The 25,314-nt window shown below is 37.6% G+C and overlaps 1 protein-coding gene across 1 annotated transcript in view; it reads left to right on the top strand.

Moving 5' to 3' along the window:
- ADGRB3 (adhesion G protein-coupled receptor B3) overlaps positions 1 to 25,314 on the top strand; it is an 822,367-nt gene that overhangs the window by 411,142 nt on the left and 385,911 nt on the right. The window contains exon 14 of the mRNA XM_081530065.1: positions 24,988 to 25,137. Within this exon, the coding sequence (XP_081386191.1) occupies positions 24,988 to 25,137 (150 nt within the window). The remainder of the gene's footprint in view (positions 1 to 24,987; positions 25,138 to 25,314) is intronic.

Here is a 25,314-nt window from a genome sequence, read left to right as displayed (position 1 = left end):
CTTAACAGTCTTAGGCTTTGGGAGAGAAGTAACAGTTATGATATACGCTTGATAGTCAACTGCAGAGAAGTGATAGTTGAGGCCAAAGAAGCTTTTTCAATTCTCAGCACAGGAAGAAGAGGGTAAGAGGGAAGATGATGCCTGTGTGTGCGCATGTGTGCCAAGTTGCTTCAGTCATGTCCGACTCTTTGCAAACCCTATGGAGAGTAGCCCTCCAGGCTCCTTGGTCCATGGGATTCTCCAGAAAAAGGGTACTACTAACTATGTGTGGTGATGGATGTTCACTATACTTATTGTGGTCATCATTTCACTAAATATAAAAATATTGAATCATTATGTTGTGCACTTGAAACTAATGTCATATTTCAATTATATCCAAATTAAAAAAAAACCTCTGTGTATGACTATGGAGAAATCTCTAGAATATATTGTCACCTGGAAAAGTATGTATAGTAATAAACCAGGTTAAGAAATCTACTTTATGTTCAGATAAGATTTACACATTATACTGGAAGGAAATCGTGTAAGTTATTGAACAGAAATCAATATTGATAGGGGAAATAAAAAAAAAAGCAAAGAATGGTTGCAAGTGTCAGAATAAGAATAGTCAGAGATAGTATAAAATGTTCCAGAATAAGACAGTAGAAAATCAGTGTCATGTAATTAATAGGAGAGAGAGAAAGTATCAGAATGAATACTGTAGTTAATATGAATTGCTAATAAAGTCCAGAGCAGCAGAGTTAAGAAACATCTTGCATGATAGCTGATGGTGTAAGATAAAAGTTCTACAGGAAAAGTGCATACCCTATGAATAAGATCTAAATTTCCAAGCTCCTTAGCTTGGAAATGGATTCACCCTTAACATTCTGATAGCTATCTCTAAGGATTTACTTTGCACAGATCAATGTTGCTTACCACTGTCTCACAGCTGTTCCTTAAAAACTATTCAAAGTTGGCAATATCAAATAAAAAAGGAATGTTATTAGGCTAAAAAAGTCTCAAAATATATGTTATAATTACTAGCTTTATTAAGGAATTTCAGTAGTCACTCCTGTATACACCCTAAGAGATAGAATATTCTGGAAAGTATAGTTTCAGTTTTTCCCTGTTAATCTAATAAGGCCAATGCCTTTAAAACATTAACATTAAGACACTTTTCTCTGCCAAGCTAGGTATCAGTGTCTGTTCTTGATTTAGAAATATGAAACACTGACTGGGCTTTTCAGAATGAACATTCACGCTTGATATTTTCTGAAATCAAATCCAAATTCAGTCTCAAGAATGGCGTGATACAGTTTGGGCATCTCTTTTCTCTCCACAATGCTGTCTCATCAACATCAGATCTATGTTACTTCTTACACTCACAGGTCAGTTCAATCATTTCTTTAGTAGAATATCTTGTTCTTCCATTGAGAAACCCACCTTCAATCTGATGAGTAATTATAAAAATAAAGTGGCTTCTCTTTCTAGGTTTATTTTCCTGTCACTGCTTCCTTTTGCTGTTTGTACATCTCCATCACTTGCTTAACTTTCTTTCCTTGAAAAAACAGATGCCTGTAGTCAGTTGGGAGAAGGCAATGGCACCCCACTCCAGTACTCTTGCCTGGAAAATCCCATGGATGGAGGAGCCTGGTAGGCCACAGTCCATGGGGTCGCTAAGAGTCGGACATGATTGAGCGACTTCACTTTCACTTTTCCCTTTCATGCACTGGAGAAGGAAATGGCAACCCACTCCAGTATTCTTGCCTGGAGAATCCCAGGGACGGCAGAGCCCAGTGGGCTGCCGTCTATGGGGTCGCACAGAGTCGGACACGACTGAAGCGACTTAGCAGCAGCAGTAGGCAGTTGACACCAAGCCTGAAAAATACATAATTTAACATATTTTGGGTTGTATATCTGTAGCACCTGGTGTTGGTTAAGTCAGCTAGACTTGAGTCTGAAAGCGTCAGATTCTACCTCATCTGCCTGGCTCACTACGCTTTTTCTTGCTAGACATGTGAAGCATGTGGCATGTGTTTCTTTAGGTCAGAAAGAACAAACTAAAAATACTTTTTTTTTTTTTTTTAATGATACTAACACACCAGTTTCCTTGAGAAAATAGATAGTTCAAACATTGTTTTAAAACTATGGTTTGGAATGATATGCAGCATTGAGTTCTTCGAATAATTTCTCATTTAATAGGAATTACCTTATTGCATTTTCTATGATCCAGTTATTCCAAATGGTTGGGGGTGCATCTCTGGGGAGCCTGCTGAGAAAAGGTCATACCTGACCCGTCTAGTGGCAGGAAAGACCTACTTGTGGGGATGTCATGCTCTCCTTTCAACCCAACTGAAACCCCTTCAGATGCTCCCTAGTGTCAGTATAATTGTTTGGTAATAGCTCGTGGATTTAATTGGCTTTAAGAGAGTGTCAGGTTCTGTTCTAAGTTCTGGGGATTTCTCAGTGAACAAATCAGATGAAGCCTTTGTTCTGTGGAACCTGTGTTTTATAGCAGAGACAGATGTCAATCAAACACCATCTAACATGCCCAGTGATACGAACACAAGTAAAGGAATCCATCAGGAAGGGGTCAGAAAAGGGAAAGAGGAGGGGGCGGGTGGTGGAGAAGTGCTGATTGAGTAGAAATGTGGGTGCCTTGAGTGCGTGAGGCATGGTGACCTGTGGTGACGGAACATTTCCAGCAGAAGGAATAAGTACAAATGCCCTGATGTGTCCTGTGGTTGACACCTTAGAGGCCTGAAGGAGGCCAGTGATGGTGGAGAGGCCTTGGAGGAGCTGGAGTCAGAAAGGGGCTGAGGACCAGACCACGGAGGGCTTTTGACCATACGTCTGAACTAGATGCAGAGCCACTCGAGAATCTGAGCAGAACAACCAGACCAGATCTGATGCCTGTCCCGAAAGGACCCTCTGACTGTGGAGACAGTCTAGGTTATGAGTGAACACGGGGAGATGGGAGGGTAATTATTGGAACAGGCCAGGCAAGAGAGCTCTGTGGTTTGGACCAGACGCCAGTGGAAATAATGGAAGAAGTCGGATGCTGGAGGTATTTCAATGGTTGATCTGACCAAGTGTCCTGAGAGTTAGAAATAGGGTGTGAAAGAGACAGTCAAGGAAATGTTTCCAGTATGTCTCCAAGAACCCAACAACAAAAATAAGACAGGTTGATATCCAAATCTGTATACTATAAACAAATGTTAAAAACTTTCTCCAATGACCATTTAAATGTCTCTACAGCTTAGGATCCAAAGTAAGCTATTTGGTTTATTTTTTCCTAAATTATTTTCATTGAGATATAGTTGACATATAACATTGTATCGGTTGTAGGTATACAACATAATGATTTGATATATGTATTTATTATGAAATGATAACATAATCATGTCAGTTAACATTCATGACCACAGTTACAATCTGTGTGTGTGTGTGTGTGTGATGAGAACTTTTAAGATTCACTCTCTTAGCAAATTTCAGATATATAATAGAGGTTGTTTAGTTGTGATGCTGCTTCTTTTTTATGCACTCTTGCTTCCTGAGGCAAACACAAATACTTGCTCTTGCAGCTTAAGCAGCTTTACCCATTGAAGCCATCAGCTTTCTGTCATCATTACAACCTTTGAATCCTTGGTCAAAATCTAGAATGAAAATGTTCATTAAAATGACTTTTTAAAGCTGTCAGATTGAGTTGCCAGTTAACATACGCAATAAATTCTACCTTTCCTACCATTTTTGTATTTTTCTCTTCTGTTTTTAAAGTCACGGGACCTCAAAAATGAAAGAACACTTAGGAATCAACTAAGTCCAGCCATAAATTTGTCAGTCTGTCTTATTTCAAGTATTTTGTAATTTTTAAAAGTTTTTTGGAAGATAGAAGAAGTTTATTATCTGAGTTGGAAAGCTCTTTGCAAAGCACTTTTTTCTCTCCAATTTAAAAAAAAATATTATTTCTAGTAGTAATACTCTCATAATTAGAACCCTGGACCTTAACACAGAAAACTCTCATGTGATTGTGTTCGAAATTAACAGTAGATCTGTATTCTTTTAGACATTAGCTGGGGTGAAAAGAGTTACATCATGGTTGCATATAATAATAGTTACATAGTTCCAGGTTTATCTATCTGATCTGTTTTATACATCCATACTCATGAAGTCACTTTTAAATAATGTTTCTTGTCCCTGAAAAAACTCAAACTAGAAAAGCTTGTTAATAACTATTCTTTCTCATTCAAGTAACCCAGATATCCTAAACTTTTCCTCCAGTGTCCCTGTACTGTGCCAGCTCTTAGCTCTAATCCTAACTACTGCTATGCTATAAATTTCTCATGTGGTCTCCTGATCTTAATAGCTTTTGTTACTTTAGTTGTTGTTGAGTGGCTAAGTCGTGTCCAACTCTTTGTGACACCATGGACTGCAGCACGATAGGCTTCTCTGTCCTTCACTCTCTCCCTTAGTTTGCTCAAACTCATGTCCATCGAGTCGGTGATGCCATCCAACCATCTCATCCTCTGTTGTCCCCTTCTCCTCTTGTCCTCAATCTTTCCCAGCGTCAGGGTCTTTTCTGATGAGTCAGCTCTTCATATCACGTGGCCAAAGTATTGGAGCTTCAGCTTCAGCATCAGTTCTTCCAATGAATATTCAGGGTTGATTTCCTTTAAGATTGACTCTCTGATCTCCTTGTTGTCCAAGGGACTCTCAAGAGTCTTCTCCAGCACCACAATTCAAAAGTGTCAATTCTTTGGCACTCAGCTTTCTTTATGTTCCAACTCTCACATCCATACATGACTACTGGAAAAATCATAGCTTTGATTTTATGGACTTTTTTCGTCAAAGTGATGTCTCTGCTTTTTAATACATGTCTCAGTTTGTCATACCTATTCTTTATCCTGGTTTAATTTACCATTAAGAAAGAATAGAATCTTTTCTATTATGGTTTATTTCATGGTATTGAATATAGTTATTTGTGATAAATATCAGGACCTTGTTGTTTATCTATTCTATATATGAAAGTTTGTATCTGCTAATCCCAAACTCCCAAGCCATCCAAAAGACTATGAACAAGAATGTATATATTCAAAAAGAAAGAATAAAGAGTCAGCATGTTGCTATTTTGGCATGTCTCCTTTCTTATAGTACCTTATATATACATTATCTGACTATACACTTTAATGAAATTTCCCTAGCCAGAAAGGGACTGTTATTCTAAGGAACTCTTTTCAGTGGTGCCATTTGAGTACAATGCATAGGAAAATGGTTTTGTTTGTTTCTACTTTTATTCCTCAGGCTTTCCAGGAAATGTTTTGGTTAAGCATCCCTAGTATTAGAGTGTTTCCCAAATTAACTCTTTCACAACTGCTCCCGATGCAGCCTTGCTGCCAGAGCATTAAGGGCACCCACGCAATGTGTTCTCATCAGTGCTTCCCTTTCAGAGTGGATGCATTTTTATCCCTTGGCATCTTAGTAATTGAAAATTAAGGATTGGTTGCATTATCTTGCTCAGCCAACCACCTTCTAACCTACTTCTCTTATATAAAGAACTTCACTGTAGCCTTTGATATGACTCTAGGGGAATCTTACTCATAGAGTCTCTATTATGCATCAAAGTAAAATGAGTCCTAACATTTGTATTCTTTTATCATATCATTTTTCATATACTTCTATTTTATTAGAAAATTCAAAATTGTTTTTCTGACTAATTGCACATTTTAAAGGATGCTTGAATAATGCTTTTTCTTTCTGAATCTTTTATAACATATCTTGGCTGGTGAAAATTTTATAAGTTTATTTGTTGTTTATTCATCCTCCATCCCTCCAGTAACTGTCCAGGAGACAATGCCCAGATAAAGACCAAATCTTTGGCCTAGTCCTGTCATTTCTTTTGGATTTTTATATTTACTGGGAAAATGCTCATTGTCTGAAAAAAATCTAATGAAGTCACACAAAAGTCAGTTGGAGATGTACAACATATAGGATCACAGGGATGCTCAGCAGTGTAGAAGCAGGAACAGGAAAAGCAGAGGACAAGCTGGCTTCTAGCATTGCTGTGCATGTCTGTGAAAGAAGAGTTTAAAGATTAAAGGATGGTTGGTGTTGTATATTAGATTCCACATATAAGTGACATCATGTGATGTTTGTCTTTGTCTGACTTACTTCACTTAGTGTGATCATCTCTAATGGAAAATAGGAATATGTAAGTGTATATTTATCTATATACATAGGCATACATATGTAGGTAGAACTGAGTCACTTTATTGTACAGAAGAAATTAATACAGCATTGTAAATCAACTACACTTCAATACATGTTGTTTTAAAAAAGTTGAAAGTATGAAAGGCATGTTGCAGGGATGATGAAGAAGTGTTTCCCAGGGCTGCATCTTTGTGTGTTAGACAGCTGCCCTGAGATAGAGAGCCACAGTTTCAGAAATTAAGATCTCTGGTGAGAATGAGACTGAGGTTTCTTGGGTTTCACACGTGTTGGCACCTAGACCTAACCACAAACATTCTGGATTTGAATTTTACCTATTCTCTGCAAAGAACATGAGTTTTAGCAAAGAAGTTGCTGTCCCTTCTGTGCCCTCTGGTAGCTGTGAAGAGGTTTACCCAAACGGATCAGTGCTGTGCTTCAGTCCATCAGCTGGAGATCAGGAGGAAGCTTCCAGTCAGGGAAGCTTTCAGATTAGCACAGGGCCAGGCTGGAGACGGAGTGGTTTCCTAGTGCCCTGAGACATTGCCTCCAGAAGACGGAGATGTGCACACTGCTGTATTTAAAATAGGTGACCAACAAGGACCTGCTGTAGAGCAGGGGGCTCTGCTCAGTATTCTGTACTAACTAAATGGGAAAAGAATTTGAAAAAGAATATGTATATATATATATATATATATGTATATATATATATATATATATATATATATATATATATATATACCATGCTGGAACGACAGGTCTTCTCAGTCTGACTTCATTCATTCTTCTGTTGGAAACAGTAATGTCAGAGTCTGATAGGCTCGTTTATAGACTGGAATAGGAATAGAAAGCCTAAAGCTAACTAAAAGCAACATTTGTATATGTCTGGTCTCTGTTGGTTTATGCAATAAGGATTTGGAATCAGTAAAATTGTCACACACAGGCCATCTTTCTGATTTTGCTGTTCAACCGAATTAGGAGGATGTTACTATGAGTTTGTGTGAATATGAAAACCAGTCCTATTTTAACTGTCTCTATGGCAGTAATTGCTGTCTCTATGGCAATACTGGTTTGCCTCTACAACAATAACCAGTGAAAAGAAGCGCTAATTCCTTTTATCGTCTTTTTTTTTAAGGTTTCATCTTTTCAAATATCTTATTTTACTTGATCAGACCAAGAATTATGTGCTAAATTGTTCCTCGTCTCTATTGTTTCCTACACTGAATTCTAAAAACAGAAATAAAAAGGTTGTCATCTGAGTCTGACAGAAAACTCTGACCCAAATTAAAGACTGATGCTCTTTATTTCAGTGAATGCTGGGTTGCTGTTTTGCACCTAGAAAGACTTGCTGGCTTCGGAGCCTGACTGGCTGCAAATCTTGGCTGTGTCACAATTAGCTTAAATTCTTTGTGTTATTTCATTTCCAAATCCCTCAGTGTGCTCTGTTCCAAGGTAGAAGGAATGGTCTCTTTCCTGAAGAGTTACTATAAAGATTAAAGATAGAGATATAGATGTAGATACAGATACACACACATCTATATATACACATATATATGTGTACACACACACACACACATCATCTGGCATGTAATAGACCCTTAGACCCTTAGTAAGTGGTAGTGGACAAAATAGGGCATGATGCGGGCTCTGATACTGATGGAGTGTGTGACTTTGGTAGGTCTGCTGCTGCTGCTGCTGCTAAGTCGCTTCAGTCATGTCCGACTCTGTGCGACCCCATAGATGGCAGCCCACCAGGCTCTGCCGTCCCTAGGATTCTCCAGGCAAGACTACTGGAGTGGGTTGCCATTTCCTTCTCCAGTGCATGAAAGGGAAAAGTGAAAGTGAAGTCGCTCAGTCGTGTCCGACTCTTAGCGACCCCATGGACTATAGCCTACCAGGCTCCTCCATCCATGGGATTGTCCAGGCAAGAGTACTGGAGCGGGGTGCCACTGCCTTCTCCGTTTGGTAGGTCACTCCATTCCTAGGCAAAATCTGCTCCTCTAGGGTGCTGCTAAAGCTCCTACCTACTCTTTTTTCTTTAATTTATTTTTAATTGAAAGATAATTGCTCTACAGCCTACCTACTCTTTAAGACTCTAAGTTTTTGGTTGTTGTTTTGTTTGTTTTATTGAACACTTTTTGGAATATAATTGCTTTACAGTGTTGTGTTAGTTACTTTAAAAACTAAAGATAGAACTACCGTACGACCCAGCAATCCCACTGCTTGGGCACATAACCTCAGAAAACCACAATACATAAGCACACATGTACCCCGATGTTCATTGAATACTACTAACAATAGCCAGGGTATGAAAACAACCTAAATGTCCACTGAAGATGAATGGTTGCAGTTCTTTTTACTCTCAAGAGTACATGTACTGTTTACTTCACAAAGCAACCAGATCCTAGATTTACAGGTCTGTGCAATAACTAAATCTGGAAAATCACTGGTGTCGTGTCTGTCTGTTTGGGAGTGTGTTTGTTCCAGGGCTGTCTGCTGTAGTGGAATGCCACTGATGGCCCACAAACATATCAGTGGTGCTTGTACTTTGCTGTCTTAAGAAGTTCCTCTCTTCCATGTATTTATTTCTCATTAGTCAAATCCTAGCTCTTCTAAATGATTTTCAGCTTTAATTTTATAATTTCTGTCCCTTAACATGTAATATGTCACCTGTTGTTTGCAAAATTGTATAAACCATCTCTGCAGATGTATTAAATAATTCTGTAGTGTTAAATCCTCCTGCATTCATAAGTAAATTAGTTCTCATTTAACCTTAAGTGATATCTTTTAATAGTCAAAAACTACCTTTTTGCATTAGTTATTCACTTAAATTTTTCGTGGGAAGAACTTTAACTTTAGAAATGTAAGTAATGACATGTGACTAGTTTAATGTGTTCCCTGTAATTTTATCTTCTGTTTTGCTCTGTGGCTTATGAATACGAGAGAGCAGATGTGAAAGAATGCGTTTGTGTGTATATGTTCTAAGATATTCTGGGCTTCGGGGAAAGTTAGTGTTTTTTTCCTTTAAAGTTACATCAAAGACTGAAGATACTTTTAAAGAAAAGTTATATCAATGTATGGCAAAAACCACTACAGTATTGTAAAGTGACTAGCCTCCAAGTAAAATAAATAAATTAATAAAAAAAAAAAACAACTACCTAAAACTTAAAAAAAAAAGAAAAGTTACACTGAATTGAAAACCCAATAGTAACAGGCTTTGAAAACCACATAACTTTCTATGCTGAACAGTATTTTGTCCAAATTGTAGCTGATAGCCACAAATTAGGATGTTATAATAGGGACTTAACAATTCATAAAGAATGATTTATATTGGACTATAGCTTATATATTCAAATATATGTTCTGAAATGAAATAAAGCTTGATACATAGAAATTGTTAAAAGGGAGATATGGTTACGATGAAGACAACATTTTCTTTGCCACTACAAAACATTTTAATGATCAGCTTTGATATCCCTTTGAGCTACTTCATTATTTTTTGAAATATGAACCTTCCTCCTTTTTAAGAATCTGGTCTTCATTATTTGAGAACATTAATCTCTACCTCCTTTTTTCCTACACAATCTCTGTTTGCTTTCCCCAAACTCATTGCCTGATTAATTCTCTTTTAACTGTCCCTAACTCCTTCATTTTTTTCTTTTACATTCCCTAAAATATAAGTGTTTACTAAAGAGGATAATCATCTTTAAAACTTATTCCAAGACTCCTTAATATTTCAAAAATATCATAGTATATTAAGAGTATATAATATTTACTTCTAAAATATCTATTAATTGTGAAGTAAATATATTATTGAGCAGTATAATTTAGACTACATAGGTGAAGCAAAACTGTAATTGGTTTGTATGCTATTTTTAATAACATATAAATTATTGTAGTGAAACAGAGCACTCAGTCTCAGAGTATACATTTTTATGTGTTTGTGCATGCGTGCGAGTGGGGAATAAAAGTACATTGTTGTTTAGGGATTTTTGGGTTTTTGGTTTCACGATCCAAAGACCAAAACTTATTTCAGAGCTTGAGGAGAAAGAAATGATGTTCACAAATATAGAACTTATGTATTCATTTAAAAAAATAACTTTAACAGAGTATAATTGGTTTACAATGTTGTATTAGTTTCAAATGTACATCAAAGTGATTCAGTTATACATATATATATAACATACATATGTTTTATATATGTATGTATGTATACATTTTAAATATATATATTCCTATCAACAGTGTAGGAAGGTTCCCCTTTCTCCACAGCCTCTCCAGCATTTATTGTAGTTTCTTTCTACGTAAGAGTTATTTTGTTTTAAAATTTTGGGCCTTCCACAGTATTTTATATAAGGTAGAGAATGGTTGAGGTGAAGGATAGAAGGAAATTAGCATATATCATGTCCTACTGTGTTTAAAAAATGAGCTGTCTTTGACCTCACTTGATCTTAGCCGAAAGGTTGCGAAGTGATAACTCTTTGGCTTAATCCTCGTGAAAGGCTATTGATTATTTACAGATAGTCAAAAGCAAGAGCAATTAAATGAGTTACCAAAGACCCCAAAGTAATTGAAAAACCAAGTGTATTTGTCTTCAGGGCCCAAAGCTATCACATTAAACCCCAGTGCATGCTAGCGAGCCTTTGGAATACCTCATTCATTAAAAACACATGGAGGTTATATCAAAACTACTATATGTTAAGATCCTGGTACACAGCAGTAAAATGGAAGCTTCCTTTTCTTTTGGACCTTATAGTCTTCTGTGGGGGGCAGATAATAAACAAATCAATGTAAAACTGGATAATATTTACCTGTTATTAGAGCCATAAAAAAGTTAAAAAATAGAAAATAAACTAATTAAAAAATAAAAATAAATAAATAAATAATAAAAATAAACAGGTTACATGATAGAGAGGAATTGGGGGAGTTAACTTCTTTAGATGGGGTGGTTCAGGCAGACTGAGCTAAGGAAAGCACAATTCAGCAGAGATTCAAGGATAAGAGTAGAAAGAATCTTCTAGGTGGAGAGGAAGAGCCTTGTGGTGGAGAGGGAAAACGGTGCACAGCCAACCAGCGGGGAGGAGTGGATGGTGCTTTAGGCATGACTCACAGACCAGCAGGGGCCAGCTACTTGAAGCCTGGAGACCATTGGGTAGGTGTGGGTTTACTCTAAAAGCACTGGTGAGCCACTGAAGTACTCCCAGTAAGAGGACAACATGGTCTGATTTACATTTTTAAAAATTAGTTTATTTATTTTAATGAGAGTCTAATTACTTTACAATTGTGGTTGTTTTTGCCATACATTGACATGAATCAGGCACGGGTGCACATGTGTCCCCATCCCAAACCCCCCTCCCACCTCCCTCCCCATCCCATCCCTCAGGGTCATCCCAGTGCACCAGCCCTGAGCACCCTGTCTCCTGCATCGAACCTGGACTGACTTGATACCATATTACATATAGACTGGACTACCATGTTACATATGATAATATACATGTTTCAATGCTATCTCTCAAATCATCCCACCCTTTCCTTCTCCCACAGAGTCCAGAAGTCTGTTTTTTATATCTGTGTCTCTTTTGTTGTCTCACATATAGGGTCATCGTTACCATCTTTCTAAACTTCATATATATACACACGCATATATATATATGTCAATATACTGTATTGGTGTTTTTCTTTCTGACTTACTGCACTCTGTATAATAGGCTCCAGTTTCATCCACCTCATTAGAACTGATTTGAATGCATTCTTTTTAATAGCTGAGTAATATTCCATTGTGTATATGTACCACAGCTTTCTTATCCATTCGTCTGCCGATGGACATCTAGGTTGCTTCCATGTCCTGGCTATTATAAACAATACTGCGATGAACATTGGGGTACACGTGTCTCTTTCAATTCTGGTTTCCTCTAGGTATGCCCAGCAGTGGGATTGCTGAGTCATATGGCAGTTCTATTTCCAGTTTTTTGAGGAATCTCCACACTGTTCTCTATAGTGGCTGTACTAGTTTGCATTCCCATCAACAGTGTAAGAGGGGTCCCTTTTCTCCACACCCTCTCCAGCATTTATTGTTTGTAGACAATAAATTATTGATAGCAGCCAGTCTGACTGGTGTGAGATGTTACTTCATTGTGGTTTTGATTTGCATTTCTCTGATAATGAGTGATGTTGAGCATCTTTTCATGTGTTTGTTAGCCATCTGTATGTCTTCTTTGGAGAAATGTCTGTTTAGTTCTTTGGCCCATTTTTTTTTTTTTTTTTTTTTATTTTTTATTTTTATAAATTTATTTATTTTAGTTGGGGGCTAATTACTTTACAATACTGTAATAGTTTTTGCCATACAGTGACATGAATCAGCCATGGGTTTACATGTGTTCCCCTTCCTGGAACCCCATTTTTTGATTGCGTTTATTTTTCTGGTATTGAGCTACAGGAGCTGCAATATTTTAGAAATTAATTCTTTGTCAGTTGCTTCATTTGCTATTATTTTCTCCCATTCTAAAGCTGTCTTCTCACCTTGCTTATAGTTTCCTTTGTTTTGGAAAAGCTTTTAAGTTTAGTTAGGTCCAATTTGTTTATTTTTGCTTTTATTTCCATTATGCTGTGAGTTGAGTCACAGAGGATCTTACTGAATTTATGTCAGAGAGTGTTTTGCCTATGGTTTCCTCTAGGAGTGTTTTAGTTTCTGGTCTTACATTTAGATCTTGAATCCATTTTGAGTTTATTTTTGTGTATGGTGTTAGAAAGTGTTCTAGTTTCATTCTTTTATAGGTGGTTGACCAGTTTTCCCAGCACCACTTGTTGAAGAGATTGTCTTTTCTCCATTGTACATTTTTGCCTGCTTTGTCAAAGATAAGGTGTCCATAAGTGCATGGATTTATCTCTGGGCTTTCTGTTTTGTTCCATTGATCTATATTTCTGTCTTTGTGCCAGTACGATACTATCTTGATGACTGTAGCTTTGTAATACATTCTGAAGTCAGGCAGGTTGATTCCTCCCATTCCATTCTTCTTTCTCAAGATTGCTTTGGCTATTTGAGGTTTTTTTGTATTTCCACACAAATTGTGAAATTATGTGTTCTCATTCTGTGAAAAATTACCATTGGTAGCTTGATAGGGATTGCATTGAATCTATAGATTCCTTTGGGTAGTGTACTCATTTTCACTATATTGATTCTTCTGATACATGAAGATGGTATATTTCTCCATCTATTTGTCATCTTTGATTTCTTTCATCAGTGTTTTATGGTTTTCTTTATATAGGTCTTTTGTTTCTTTAGGTAGATTTATTCCTAAGTATTTTATTCTCTTCATTGCAATGGTAAATGGAATTGTTTCCTTAATTTCTCTTTCTGTTTTCTCATTGTTAATGTATAGGGATGCAACGGATTTCTGTGTATTAATTTTATATCCTGCAAATTTACTTTATTCATTGATTAGCTCTAATAATTTTTTGGTGGTGTCTTTAGGGTTCTTTATGTGGAGGATCATGTCATTTGCAAACAGTGAGAATTTTACTTCTTTCCAATCTGGATTCCTTTTATTTCTTTTTCTTCTCTGATTGCTGTGGCTAAAACTTCCAAAACTATGTTGAATAGTACTGGTGAGAGTGGGCACCCTTGTCTTGTTCCTGACTTTAGGGGAAATGCTTTCAATTTTTCACCATTGAGGATAATGTTTGCTGTGGGTTTATCATATATGGCTTTTATTATGTTGAGGTAAAGAGGAGAGTGAAAAAGTTGGCTTAAAGCTCAACATTCAGAAAACTAAGATTATGACAACTGGTTCCATCACTTCATGGCAAATAGATGGGAAAACAATGGAAACAGTGAGAGACTTTATTTTGGGGGGGGTTCCAAACTCACTGCAGATGGTGACTACAGCCGTGAAATTAAAAGACGCTTGCTCCTTGGAAGAAAAGCTATGACCTAGACAGCATATTAGAAAGCAGAGACATTACTTTGCCAACAAAGGTCTGTCTAGTCAAGGCTATGGTTTTTTCAGTGGTCAGGTATGGATGTGAGAGTTGGACTATAAAGAAAGCTGAGCACTGAAGAATTGATGCTTTTGAACTGTGGTGTTGGAGAAGACTCTTGAGAGTCCCTTGGACAGCAAGGAGATCCAACCAGTCCATCCTAAAGGAGATCAGTCCTGGGTGTTCATTGGAAGGACTGATGTTGAAGCTGTAACTCCAATACTTTGGCCACCTCATGCGAAGAGTTGACTCATTGGAAAAGACCCTGATGCTGGGAAGGATTGAGGGCAGGAGCAGAAGGGGACGACAGAGGATGAGATGGTTGCATGGCATCACCGACTTGATGGACATGGGTTTGGGTGGACTCCGGGAGTTGTTGATGGACAGGGAGGCCTGGCGTGCTGCAGTTCATGGGGTTGCAAAGAGTCGGACACGACTGAGTGACTGAACTGAACTGTTCTTCTACGCCTGCCTTCCAGAGAGTTTTTATTATAAATGGGTGTTGAATTTTACATTTTTAATTAATTTTGGTTTCTAAGAGAAGTATTTCAGGGAACAAGAGTGGACTCAAGGGAGGACAGTCCAATGGCCTTTGAATTACTCCGGGTGAGATTCTGGAGGCTTCCAGAGGGATCTGGAATGGAGACAGAGGGAAGAGAGGTGACTTAAGACATTTGCTAGAGATATTATTAAGAGGAGGTATTGATAGATTGTTTTAGGAAGTGAAGAAAAATTGGAACAACCCTTAGGTTTTTGGTTTGAATATCTGAGTACCTAGAGGCACCTTCTGTGGAGGTGGAGAAGTGCTTGGTAGCAAGAAATCGAGAGTTTTGACCCAAAACACTCGTTTACTGAATGAAAGAAACACTTTATTGGTCACATCAGATATTTTTTCTTCTATGGTGAAATAGTGTTTTCTTGCATGACCGTTCATATATGAATTTTCTTTGACACCTTCCACATCTTACTAGAAGAGTTGCATATTTGCAACCTAAGTCTGCTGGCCCTCAAAGCTGAAAATATTTACTTGTTTGACCCTTTCTATAAAACTGATCAGCTCTGCAGTAGAGCATGGCTGGAACCTAATTTTAGAATATGGTTGTCATTTTTCTAAACCAGTGGCCCTTTTTGATAATCTTTAGAAAACCTTTGTCTCCTTATAAAGCCAGTCTGTCATTGTTAAAGGCTTCCCAGATAGCACTGGTTCTAAAGGACCTGCCTGCCAATGCAGGAGACATAAGAGATGCAGGTTCAATCCCTAGGTTGGGAAGATCCCTTGGAGGAAGGCATGGCATCCCACTCCAGTATTCTTGCCTGGAGAATCCCATGGATAGAGGAACCTGGCGGGCTACAGTCCATGGGGTCACACAGAGTCAGACACGACTGAAGCAACTTAGCATACATGTCATTATTAAAATGCATTCTTCGGTTTCACAACTACTTTACTATTGTGGTTTATTTTTTTGCTCTCCATTTATTTTTGGTGTCTTTCCCTGTTTGTTTCTCTTTACTCTCTAAGAGTGAATCTTTCCTAAATTACTTATCACAGCCTATTTTCTGCCATCTCCTTGATGTCTGCAGAGGTCAGCTGACCGCCGAAGCTTCCTATATTTAGGAAAGGTCCCTACCCACTCACCATTCTCCCGAAGATCACTTGCTGTTACTGACATTTGGTCTGGTTTTGCTTGTCTGTTCCCTGTCTATCTCTCCTTTGATACCATGCTGGTCCCATGAGGGCAGGGACTTGGATTGTTTTGTTCACTGGTGTGTTTCTGGGTGCCTAGAACTGTGCTTGGCATGTGATAGATATTCAGTTAATATCTGTTGAATGAACGAATCTGTTCATCGTATTCTTTCTTTGGGGGGACTTATCCGTGTTTGCATTATCAACTATTACTTCTTACTGGAAGACATCCAGTTCATATCTCCAAGTTCTAAATTTGATCGTGCTGTAAATCTCAGGTCACTTGGCCCAAAACTTCATTTTCAACCTTTTCTTTGTTTATTTCTCTACTTAAACCTTTATGCTCTATTAAAAATGTTACTCTTTTTCTAGGGCATTGTAGTTTCCTCACCTTATACCCAGACACTTGTTCTGATGCTCCTGAAACATCATGGCTCTTTTCCAGGCTTTGAGTCTCCACTGGCTCTTTCTTATTCCTCTCACTTATGCTCATCCATCAGATTTCAGCTCACGTTCTACCTCTTCAAAGAGGCCATCTTTGGCAAACTGACCACATGCCACCTCATCAGTTCTTTGTTTCATACCACCTGTCATCAAATCATCTGAATTCTTTCTTCACTTACCAAATGTGTGTTTCCCACTAGACTGCAAGCTCGTTAAAGGCAAAGACTGGGTGTCTCTTGCTCACTTGCTAGTTCCTCAGTGGTGGGACAGTTCTTGGAATACTCCCAGGGCTCAGTAGAAGTTTGCTAGAGGAATGAATTTGCAGAGAGAACTCCAGTCCACAGTGATCATTCACTTGTCAAGTCTTGGCACTTGGCAAAGCTGTTACTGTTCTGGGGATGGATGATTCACTATCTTGGGAAGCCCTGGGATTCTGGACTTCAGTTGCTGTTTCCTGCTTGTATGGGTGCCTGATTCTTACTCCTCTAGTAAGGTTTAAATATCCATAGATCTCAAAACAATACATCACACACACACATAAACACACAATGATGCATACACAAGCATGCCCATTTCTCTGCTCTTGGTTTATTATCATCTAAAGGTCCTTCCTCTGCAAGAATATTGCTCTTCATTTCACAGATTCGGAGAAGAGGGAAAATTTATTCCCTAAAGCATTTTCTTTATCAATTTGGCTTTAAAATTCAGGTATACATGCAAAAATGCTCTGTATATCACATTTTATTTTCTATTTATGTTAGGAATGAAATCATGAACTACTTGTGTAGAGAAGATGACCATTTATAAGTGTATCTTTATAAAAGTACACAAAACATACCCTTTTAAAAAACTGAAATAAAACTGGTATAATTAGCTTAAAATTTCCCTCATTAAATTTTGTATAGCATAGAAAGAATACGGCAGTCAGTAAGAACATGCATTAGTTAATAGAAAAAGTACAGAAATTAAGATGCTTTTACAATATATTTCTCTTTAAAGAAAGATTATAATATTTAATAATAGCTTCTCCAACATGTGTCTGCAACAGGGGTAGGCAAACCTTTTCTGTAAAGGGCCAGGTAGTAAATACTTCAGGTTTTGTGGATAGTACAGTCTCTGCTATAACTGTCCAGCTCTATTACTGTGGCCTGAGAGCAGCTGTAGGCTTCACGTGGATGAATGGTGTAGCTGTATCCTAATAAAGCTTAATTTGTGGACACTGAGGTTTGAATTTTATTTAATTTTCACATGCCAAGAAATACAATTCTTCTTTTGATTTTTCAACTGCTTAAATACGTGAAAACCATTTTTAGCTCACAGATCATACACAGATAGCTGCTAGGTTAGATCCAGCCTGTGGGCTGTAGTCTGCCAGACCCTGGTTGAGAGAGTTCAGCTTGACCAACAGTGATGTGTCGGTCTGGCTGGGGGTGCACCATGTGTATCAGCAGGAATACATGCCAGGGAGTAGTATCTGAGAGGAAGGTGAGGGGAGCCTCTGCAGAGATCACTGAAGTTCAGCCAGAAGTTCAAGAGCAGAAATCAGAAAAGTGCCCTGCAGTGCAGAGACTCCCAGGCCATGAAACGGCTAATGGATAAAAAAACAGAATCTGAAGCTGATAATCCACAATTAATTCACAAGCTTTTCGATGTTAATGCCAGAAAGGAATATACAAAGCGGTTAGTTATTTAAAGTTTCACTATATATACAGCAAGTCATTAGAAATAGCAGGTTGCATACGCTCTTTGACTTGCCACTTCCCCAGCTGCCTGTTGAGTCTGTCTGTTTCTAAATATCAGAGGGTCCTGCATTCTCTCTTCAAACAAATTGGTGAAATCCCTGATAGGAAGGATGTTTCTCACCTAAATCTCTGTGTGCCGCCCTGGGATGTGGGGTTGTTACTCCCTGTAGCAGGGATGGTGAAGGCCGAACTGACCGATGCTCTCAGCGCTCAGCACCCTGTCCTTGCAGACGCCCCGCCCACCAGCTCTGTTTCCCAGGAAACGGAGGCTGCCGCCTGCTCTGGGGTTGCCTGTTCTTTCCCCGAGACCCTTGACGCTCCAGTCCCAGCCTTTGGGAAGGAGACCGCATAAATGAGGGAAGTTGGATGGGGAGAAGGGAAACTAAAAATGTGTCCGTTTGAACGTCTGTTTCCTATAAACACTGTTGCAGAAATGTGATTGTTCATAAAGATATTAGAACATGAAAATTATGATGGATGAATTAAACTGTGTGTATGTATAGTATCTGCACCCCCTTCTGCTAATCATGGTTCTTCAGTGATATCTAGGTTTGATCCCCTGTTGGGCAAATAGGATAGCTTTATTTCCTCTAACCGAATCATTATGTCTGTCTTTTGTATTTAGCACAAAAATATTACAGTAAGGCAAAGTAAAGTTGCCGTTATGTGTTAGGTACAAACTGCACCACACAGTGCAAAATCCTATTGCTTCTGAGTAGGCAAACCGAGATTTGAATCCCAATGTCACCACTTAGAGTCCTCCTCCTCATTTAAACTGAAAGCACAGATAATACCAATAAGGATACTGATAACACCAGTACCTCTAGGGTTGTTTTAAATATTAAATAGTGTATCATGTTTAAGGCATCTGAGCCAAGTGCTGTACTAGGAACAGGGCCTAACCCAGAGGAACTACATAATAAATATTAATACATGCTGAATCAGTTAAGGGACAGTGACAAGTGCCAAGACCATGGCGAGCGTGCAATAAAAGTCAGCTGTCCTTCCCTTCGCTCCCCCAAACCCTCAGTGTTTTACAAGCCACTCAGCATTGCCATAGAAATATAAAAGCAACGGCTTCTTAAGCTGCTAAGTGCCACGGAGGCCACACTACATACAGGCTCCACTCAGCTCCCATGCGCTTGCTGTGGGCCCCTGAGCAAAACTGAGTCACGTTCTTTTTTCTCAATTTATTTTATTGAAGTACAGTTGATTTTCAGTCTTGTGTTAATTTCTGCCATATAAAAAGTGATCTAGTTATATGTATATATATACATTTTCTTTTCATATTTTTTCCATGATGGTTGAATTGCTTTCTAACACGCTTATGCAATGCACCATTCCCTCCCTCCCAAGTGTTATGTATGGGACTTTGAAACCTCAGGTGACCATCCAGTAATAGTGAGTGAGGTTTTCCACAAGCACTCCCATTTGGATAACTGGCCAATTTTCGAATACTGATGAGTCAGGATCCAGTTTGTAAGTTGTTCCCTCTGAATCGACATGAAATATGGTGCGAATTTTAAATATATTGGAATCATCAATAGTAGGAGGCAGTGAGAAAGACAGCTTATAGGGCGTCCCATAAAGAGCTCTGTATGCCCCTCCACTTGTGTTTATGATTTTGATGTGCCTTCCCTGGGGAGTTTCCCCTACTCATTACAGGACGTGATTCATTGCATTCAGCACTTAGGTCAGTGCCTTAAAGTAGTGCTTTTGAAGTTCTTTGTGCCGGCAGTGGCCATGACTGCAACAGAAATACTGAATTTGTCATCCACAACAGAATCGTTTCCCTTCTCAACGGAGGAGATAGATTTTTAATGTGACTGACCTTGTGTAACCAAATAACCAGAGAATGCAGTGCCTTGCCTCTGTCAGAAGCTACTAGAATAAAGGAATGAAGGAAGGGAGAAAGAAAGGGATGAATGGAGGAGGGAAGAAAGGGAAAGGATGAATTTAAAGGGAACTGTTAGTCACTCCCAAGGTAGTACATTAAAATTGACGCATTAAAGAACTGAAGAATGACCTGTATTTATTTTAAGTGCAATTCCTGCCTTTGGTCTGACTATATTCAACATTAAGTTTTGACTATGTAATTTCATGCCTAAGGTCACTGAAGGACAACCAAAAAGGAACGTTCAATGCAAAATTCAAACACTTTATCATACTGTGGACATAAGATGAGGTAGTTTCCTAGTTCCCTTGGAAGTAATTATAAGGAAACCTACTAGAATAGCCAACAATTCCATAGGACCACTCATGCTTCGGGTACTGATTTGGCACCCAGCTCTCATTGTTTGACATATAGTTATTTATTTCATCCTCCAACGTTCCACTGAGATAGATAATATTATTATTCCCATGGTACAGAAGAGGAAATGGAGGCACAGAGGGGTTAGACAATTTTCCCAGGGTCACACAGCATGTAAAATGAACTTGACATTTATCCTCTAAAATGAGACTTCTAAGAGTGATAAGTGGTGTTAATCATAATCGTACAAATAACAGAAATGAACTGGGACTGGCCCTAAAAGCCCAGGACATCATGGTTAGCCTAAAATATCCAGAATTTGAATCCAGGGCACAGAACCAGAGTCTTTGCTTATCTGACTCTGGTAAGCTGCCCCTTTCCTCCAATGGCTCTCATTTGCCCATTCTGTTCATTCCCGCAGCATTTATCTGAACACTTCCAGTCCATAGCATTTTCTTTCCAGATGCCTTATTTTTTCTCGTTGTGTATTTTTTTCAATTGAAGTATAGTTGATTTACAATGTTGTGTTAGTTTCAGGTATACAACCAGGTAATTCATATGTGTGTGTGTGTGTATACATACACACACACACACACACACACACACACACATATATATATATAATTTTTCAGATTTTTTCCCCTTATAGGTCTTTGCTGTTTATCTAGTTTATATATATGTATTTGTGATTCCATGGACTGTGACCCACTAGACTCTTCTGTCCATGGTATTTTCCTGGCAAGAATACTGGAGTGGGTTGCCATTTCCTCCTCCAAGGGATCCTCCCCACCCAGGGATCAAACTCATGTCTCCTGTGTCTTCTGTGTTGGCAGGCAGATTCTTCACCATTGAGCCATCTAGGAAGACCCCTGTTTTATATATAGTAGTGTGTATATGTTAATCCCAAACTCCTAATTTATTCCTTATTTCTTTTTCTTGTTCATGATACAACTGATTCAACTTGTAGTGGACCATTCACATTACAAAGATGATTCAGACAGAATCCTCATTGTCCAGGACCTCAGTCAATAAGGACAAAGGGTTAAAACCTCATGATTTTTCTCAGGAACAAGTTAGAAGCACCCTATCTGCTTTGATGAACCAAGGGAGAGCTCAGTGGTTACAAAAAACCAGAACAAAATAATGACTCATGTGCTTTTAGACCATTTATAGAAATTCCCTTATGCTTTCTGATGGGCAAAAATCTATACCAAACCCGAATCCTTTGAGAGCTTGGCCAATAACAGACATGGTGCTCTCAGAGGATTTCATGCTGTATATCCAAATGCAAAATAAAAGTATTAAAAATGCAGAATGAAAGTCAGCTGGGTTTGCTCCAAGGTTTATCCATGATAAGTCACCTATTTTTATTGCATAAGAAATAAAGTCTAATATTGTAATGAAGACACGATACAGTGAATTTAGGGTAATTCGTGGAGCATTCAAGACTTGCCTATGTGTTCAGGGACACTGTGTCCTTTGAGAGTTTTTTCTAACAACTTTAATCTTCTGTGAGAAAGACATTTTCTCAGTTTTTGAGGAAAGACACTATGTTATTTGAATCATCACGACTGGATTTTATGCAGCAACTTATGGAAGCAAAGCATGCAGGTTGTGCCCTCCTGCTCTGCTCTGATGCTCTTTGGCAGCAGTAGGCACGTATATACTCCAGACATGTCTTAAGACATCACTGACTATAGTTGATTTACAGTGTCATGTTAGTTTCAAGTATGTAACACTGTGACTCAAATATATATTAATATATACACACGTATATATATATATATATGTTTTTCAGATTCTTTTCCTTATCAGTTATTATAAAATATTGTGCTATAAGTAGGTTCTTGTTGATTATCTATTAGTATTTTATGCCTGTTAATCCCAGCTTCCTAGTTTATCCTTCCCCCACCCCCTCCCCTTTGATAACTGTCAGTTTGTTTTCTATGTCTGTGAACCTATTTCTGGTTTGTAAAAATAAGTTAATTTGTATTATTTTTAGATTCCACATTTAAGTGATATCATGAAGTATTTGTCTTTGTCTGACTTGGTATGATAATCTTTAGGTCCATCCATGTTGCTGCAATGGCATTATTTTATGCTTTTTTATAGCTGAGTAATATTGCATTGTACAATGTACTACATTTTCTTTATGCATTGATCTGTCTATGGGCATATAAGATGCTTCCATGTCTTGACTGTTGTGAACATTGAGGTCCATGTATATTCTCAAACTATGGTTTTCTCTGTATATATGTAAGGCATTTGTTTTTAATCTTACCTCTTTTGAGCTCCCTAGTTCCCTAAAGACTAATTGCGTTTAAATTTTACCTGAAGGTTTTAGAGAAACTGAGTGAAAAAGGGAAGGAGTTGAGGACTGGGTGGGTCCAAGTGTCTGTTACAGGGACTGAAAGAAGGAACAAATAAAAGTCATCTGTCAATCATTTCTGTTGTATGGAAATAGGTTTTCTTGCTAATTAATCATGGCACCGTCATAAAGAACGACAGTGTCACCTTAAGCATCTTCCTACGTAGGTTTAAGGTAAAAATGTGCACATTTAAATACTGCATATTTTAAAGAACTTGTATACTGGTAACTGAAGGCTATATTTGAATCTTGTCAGTCTATGAACTCATATCTCTTTTTATAATGTATTTATCTAAAATGCCATCTTACTTTATGAACTACATTTCTATAAAATTAATGAATACATGTTTGTTTTTATACACTTCCTATGCTCAATACTGTGCAATTTAAAGGACTTCTTACAGAAGTTAGATAAGTGATTCTAAGTGATTTTTATATTCCTTTAGTCTAGAATCAGAAGTCAGTCAAATCTGTATGGTTGTCATTTAACACCCAATGTCCCACCAACTGAGGAATGAATGCCCTTCATAGAGTGAGATGCATGCATGTATAATTATCTCATTTTTGTATATTTAAGAGTAATGTATTGAACCCGCATTTGTTGAGGATAAAGTGATATACAATTGGTGCAGAATAAGCTTCTTCCATATGACATCTGTTTCTTTTTGATTGTTTACTTTTTCTGTTTTGTTTTCTTTTTAATGTATATAGAAGCCATAGGAATTATTAGACATCAGAATCCAACAGATTATCTCTTGTTTTCCTTTATAATAGAAACAAGAAATCAGAAAAAGCTTTATTACTTTTCATCAGTTTTTAGAGCAGCGAAGTGAAAAATTTCCTCTCAACACCAAGACAACCAAAGTTAGAATCAAGGAATTTGGAAGTAGATGCACTTAGCTTTGCATATTGAATGAAGCTTGGAGGACCCTTAAGAAAGAGCATGCTGCCAATGTGCTGGTCTGTCCATTTACATGCACTGGAGTCTTTGGACCCTTTAGACAGATAAACTGGGTTGACTTCTGGACCATGAAGACTATGATGTTTGAATTATTAAAGAGACTAAAATAATTAGAGATGCTATCCCAAAACAACATTTCACATCGATAACGATTTATGTTACCCAGCACCCTTTTCCTTCAACATTTAGTTACAAAATCCTTTTTTAACGTTATTATGTCAAATTACAGGCCAAATGAAATTCTATTCTGTGCTGATAATGGATGTGTATAATAGTCTGAAAGAGCTTTCATAAAGTATAGTAATACATAACCAATTTAATTTGCAACTAAGCCAGTGGTGAAGTAATATATTTATACAACTAATATTGTTAAATTCATAATTTTCATCCTCTCGTTTAAATTACAAGTTTCTTTCAAATGAAATACATTTATGAGGAGCCTAATGGTTTCTTACTATGGCTTTTCTGTTGCGATAGCTTTTAGGGTTTCCCCAGGATCTTTCCGTTTAAATCATACATAGGGTATCTGAAACTTTAATGTGAGACGAGTATGGACCTAAGTAAAAGTTACAAATTAAGTAATCATTGAAAATGTATGTAATCAATAAGTGCTTGAGTATTTACTATCATAGTTTTGTTATATATAGTTATATATTGATGTTTATATATAATAAAAATATATTAAGGCATTAACAGACATTCATTGAGTAAAGACAGAATTCTCTTTTCACATATTTATTACATTTATTACCTTCAATTATGGGTGTACATTTTAAGAATTGTTTGTTATTGCTATTCTACTTGTTAAATAATTCTGCATATTATATTGTCTCTGTGGTTATGGCGTTATTGGTGCTTGGTTATTTGAATTCTGACAGTTCTGTCTCCCAGAGCAATATGCTTGTTTTTCATGTTCATGGTACCCCATCCAATCCATGAAATAATTGTTCCAATGGCGATGTTCAGAGGTGAGCACAGAAAACCTGTTCTGAAGACAAAGTAGAGATTTAATGAAAGTGTCAGTTTATGAATCACGTGTGTTAATCAAAATATTTAACAACAAATACAGCATGGGCTTCTAACCATTAGAATGGAGGCCCATCATAAACAACCAGTGCCTGTACATTTTGTGCTCTGACTGTGCACCACTGAGCATCATTGTGTGATCCCTGCTAAGAGCAACAAACCGAATTAATAAGAAGAACAGTCACAGCCTTAATGAACATCATCTCATATGAAGGAATAAATATGTTTTATAGCTCTTATAAACATAATTTGGACTAGAAATTTTCTTTTGACTATACTGAAAGGTTTAATTTGCTCAATTTTGATAACACTGAAAGATTTTAGTTAACATCATTGCTTCTTTTTTAATAGTGGCTAGCATTCAGAAGCTTCCTGCGGCCTCTGTTCTAACAGACATCAACTTCCCAATGAAAGGACGGAAGGGAATGGTTGACTGGGCAAGAAACTCAGAAGACAGGGTGGTCATTCCAAAAAGCATCTTCACTCCTGTGTCATCAAAAGGTAAATATGTGAAGCTATTTAGGCCTTGAGCAAAAAATATATGAGTTCAATTTAAGCTATTTAGTCTGTAATCATGACCTTATACTCATTTTGTAACTATAGAAAACTCAATTCGGTGTCGCCTAAATCTTAATTTACTTTAGTAAAAGATCTATTAAAATGTAAAAAGAAATACAA

Source organism: Giraffa tippelskirchi, chromosome 9 (genome assembly GCF_054371585.1).
Source record: "Giraffa tippelskirchi isolate mGirTip1 chromosome 9, T2T-mGirTip1v1.2.pri, whole genome shotgun sequence".
NCBI classification, from domain to species: domain Eukaryota; kingdom Metazoa; phylum Chordata; class Mammalia; order Artiodactyla; family Giraffidae; genus Giraffa; species Giraffa tippelskirchi.
Note: the sequence above shows the minus strand (reverse complement) of the source record. Positions and strands in the feature narration are given on the sequence as shown.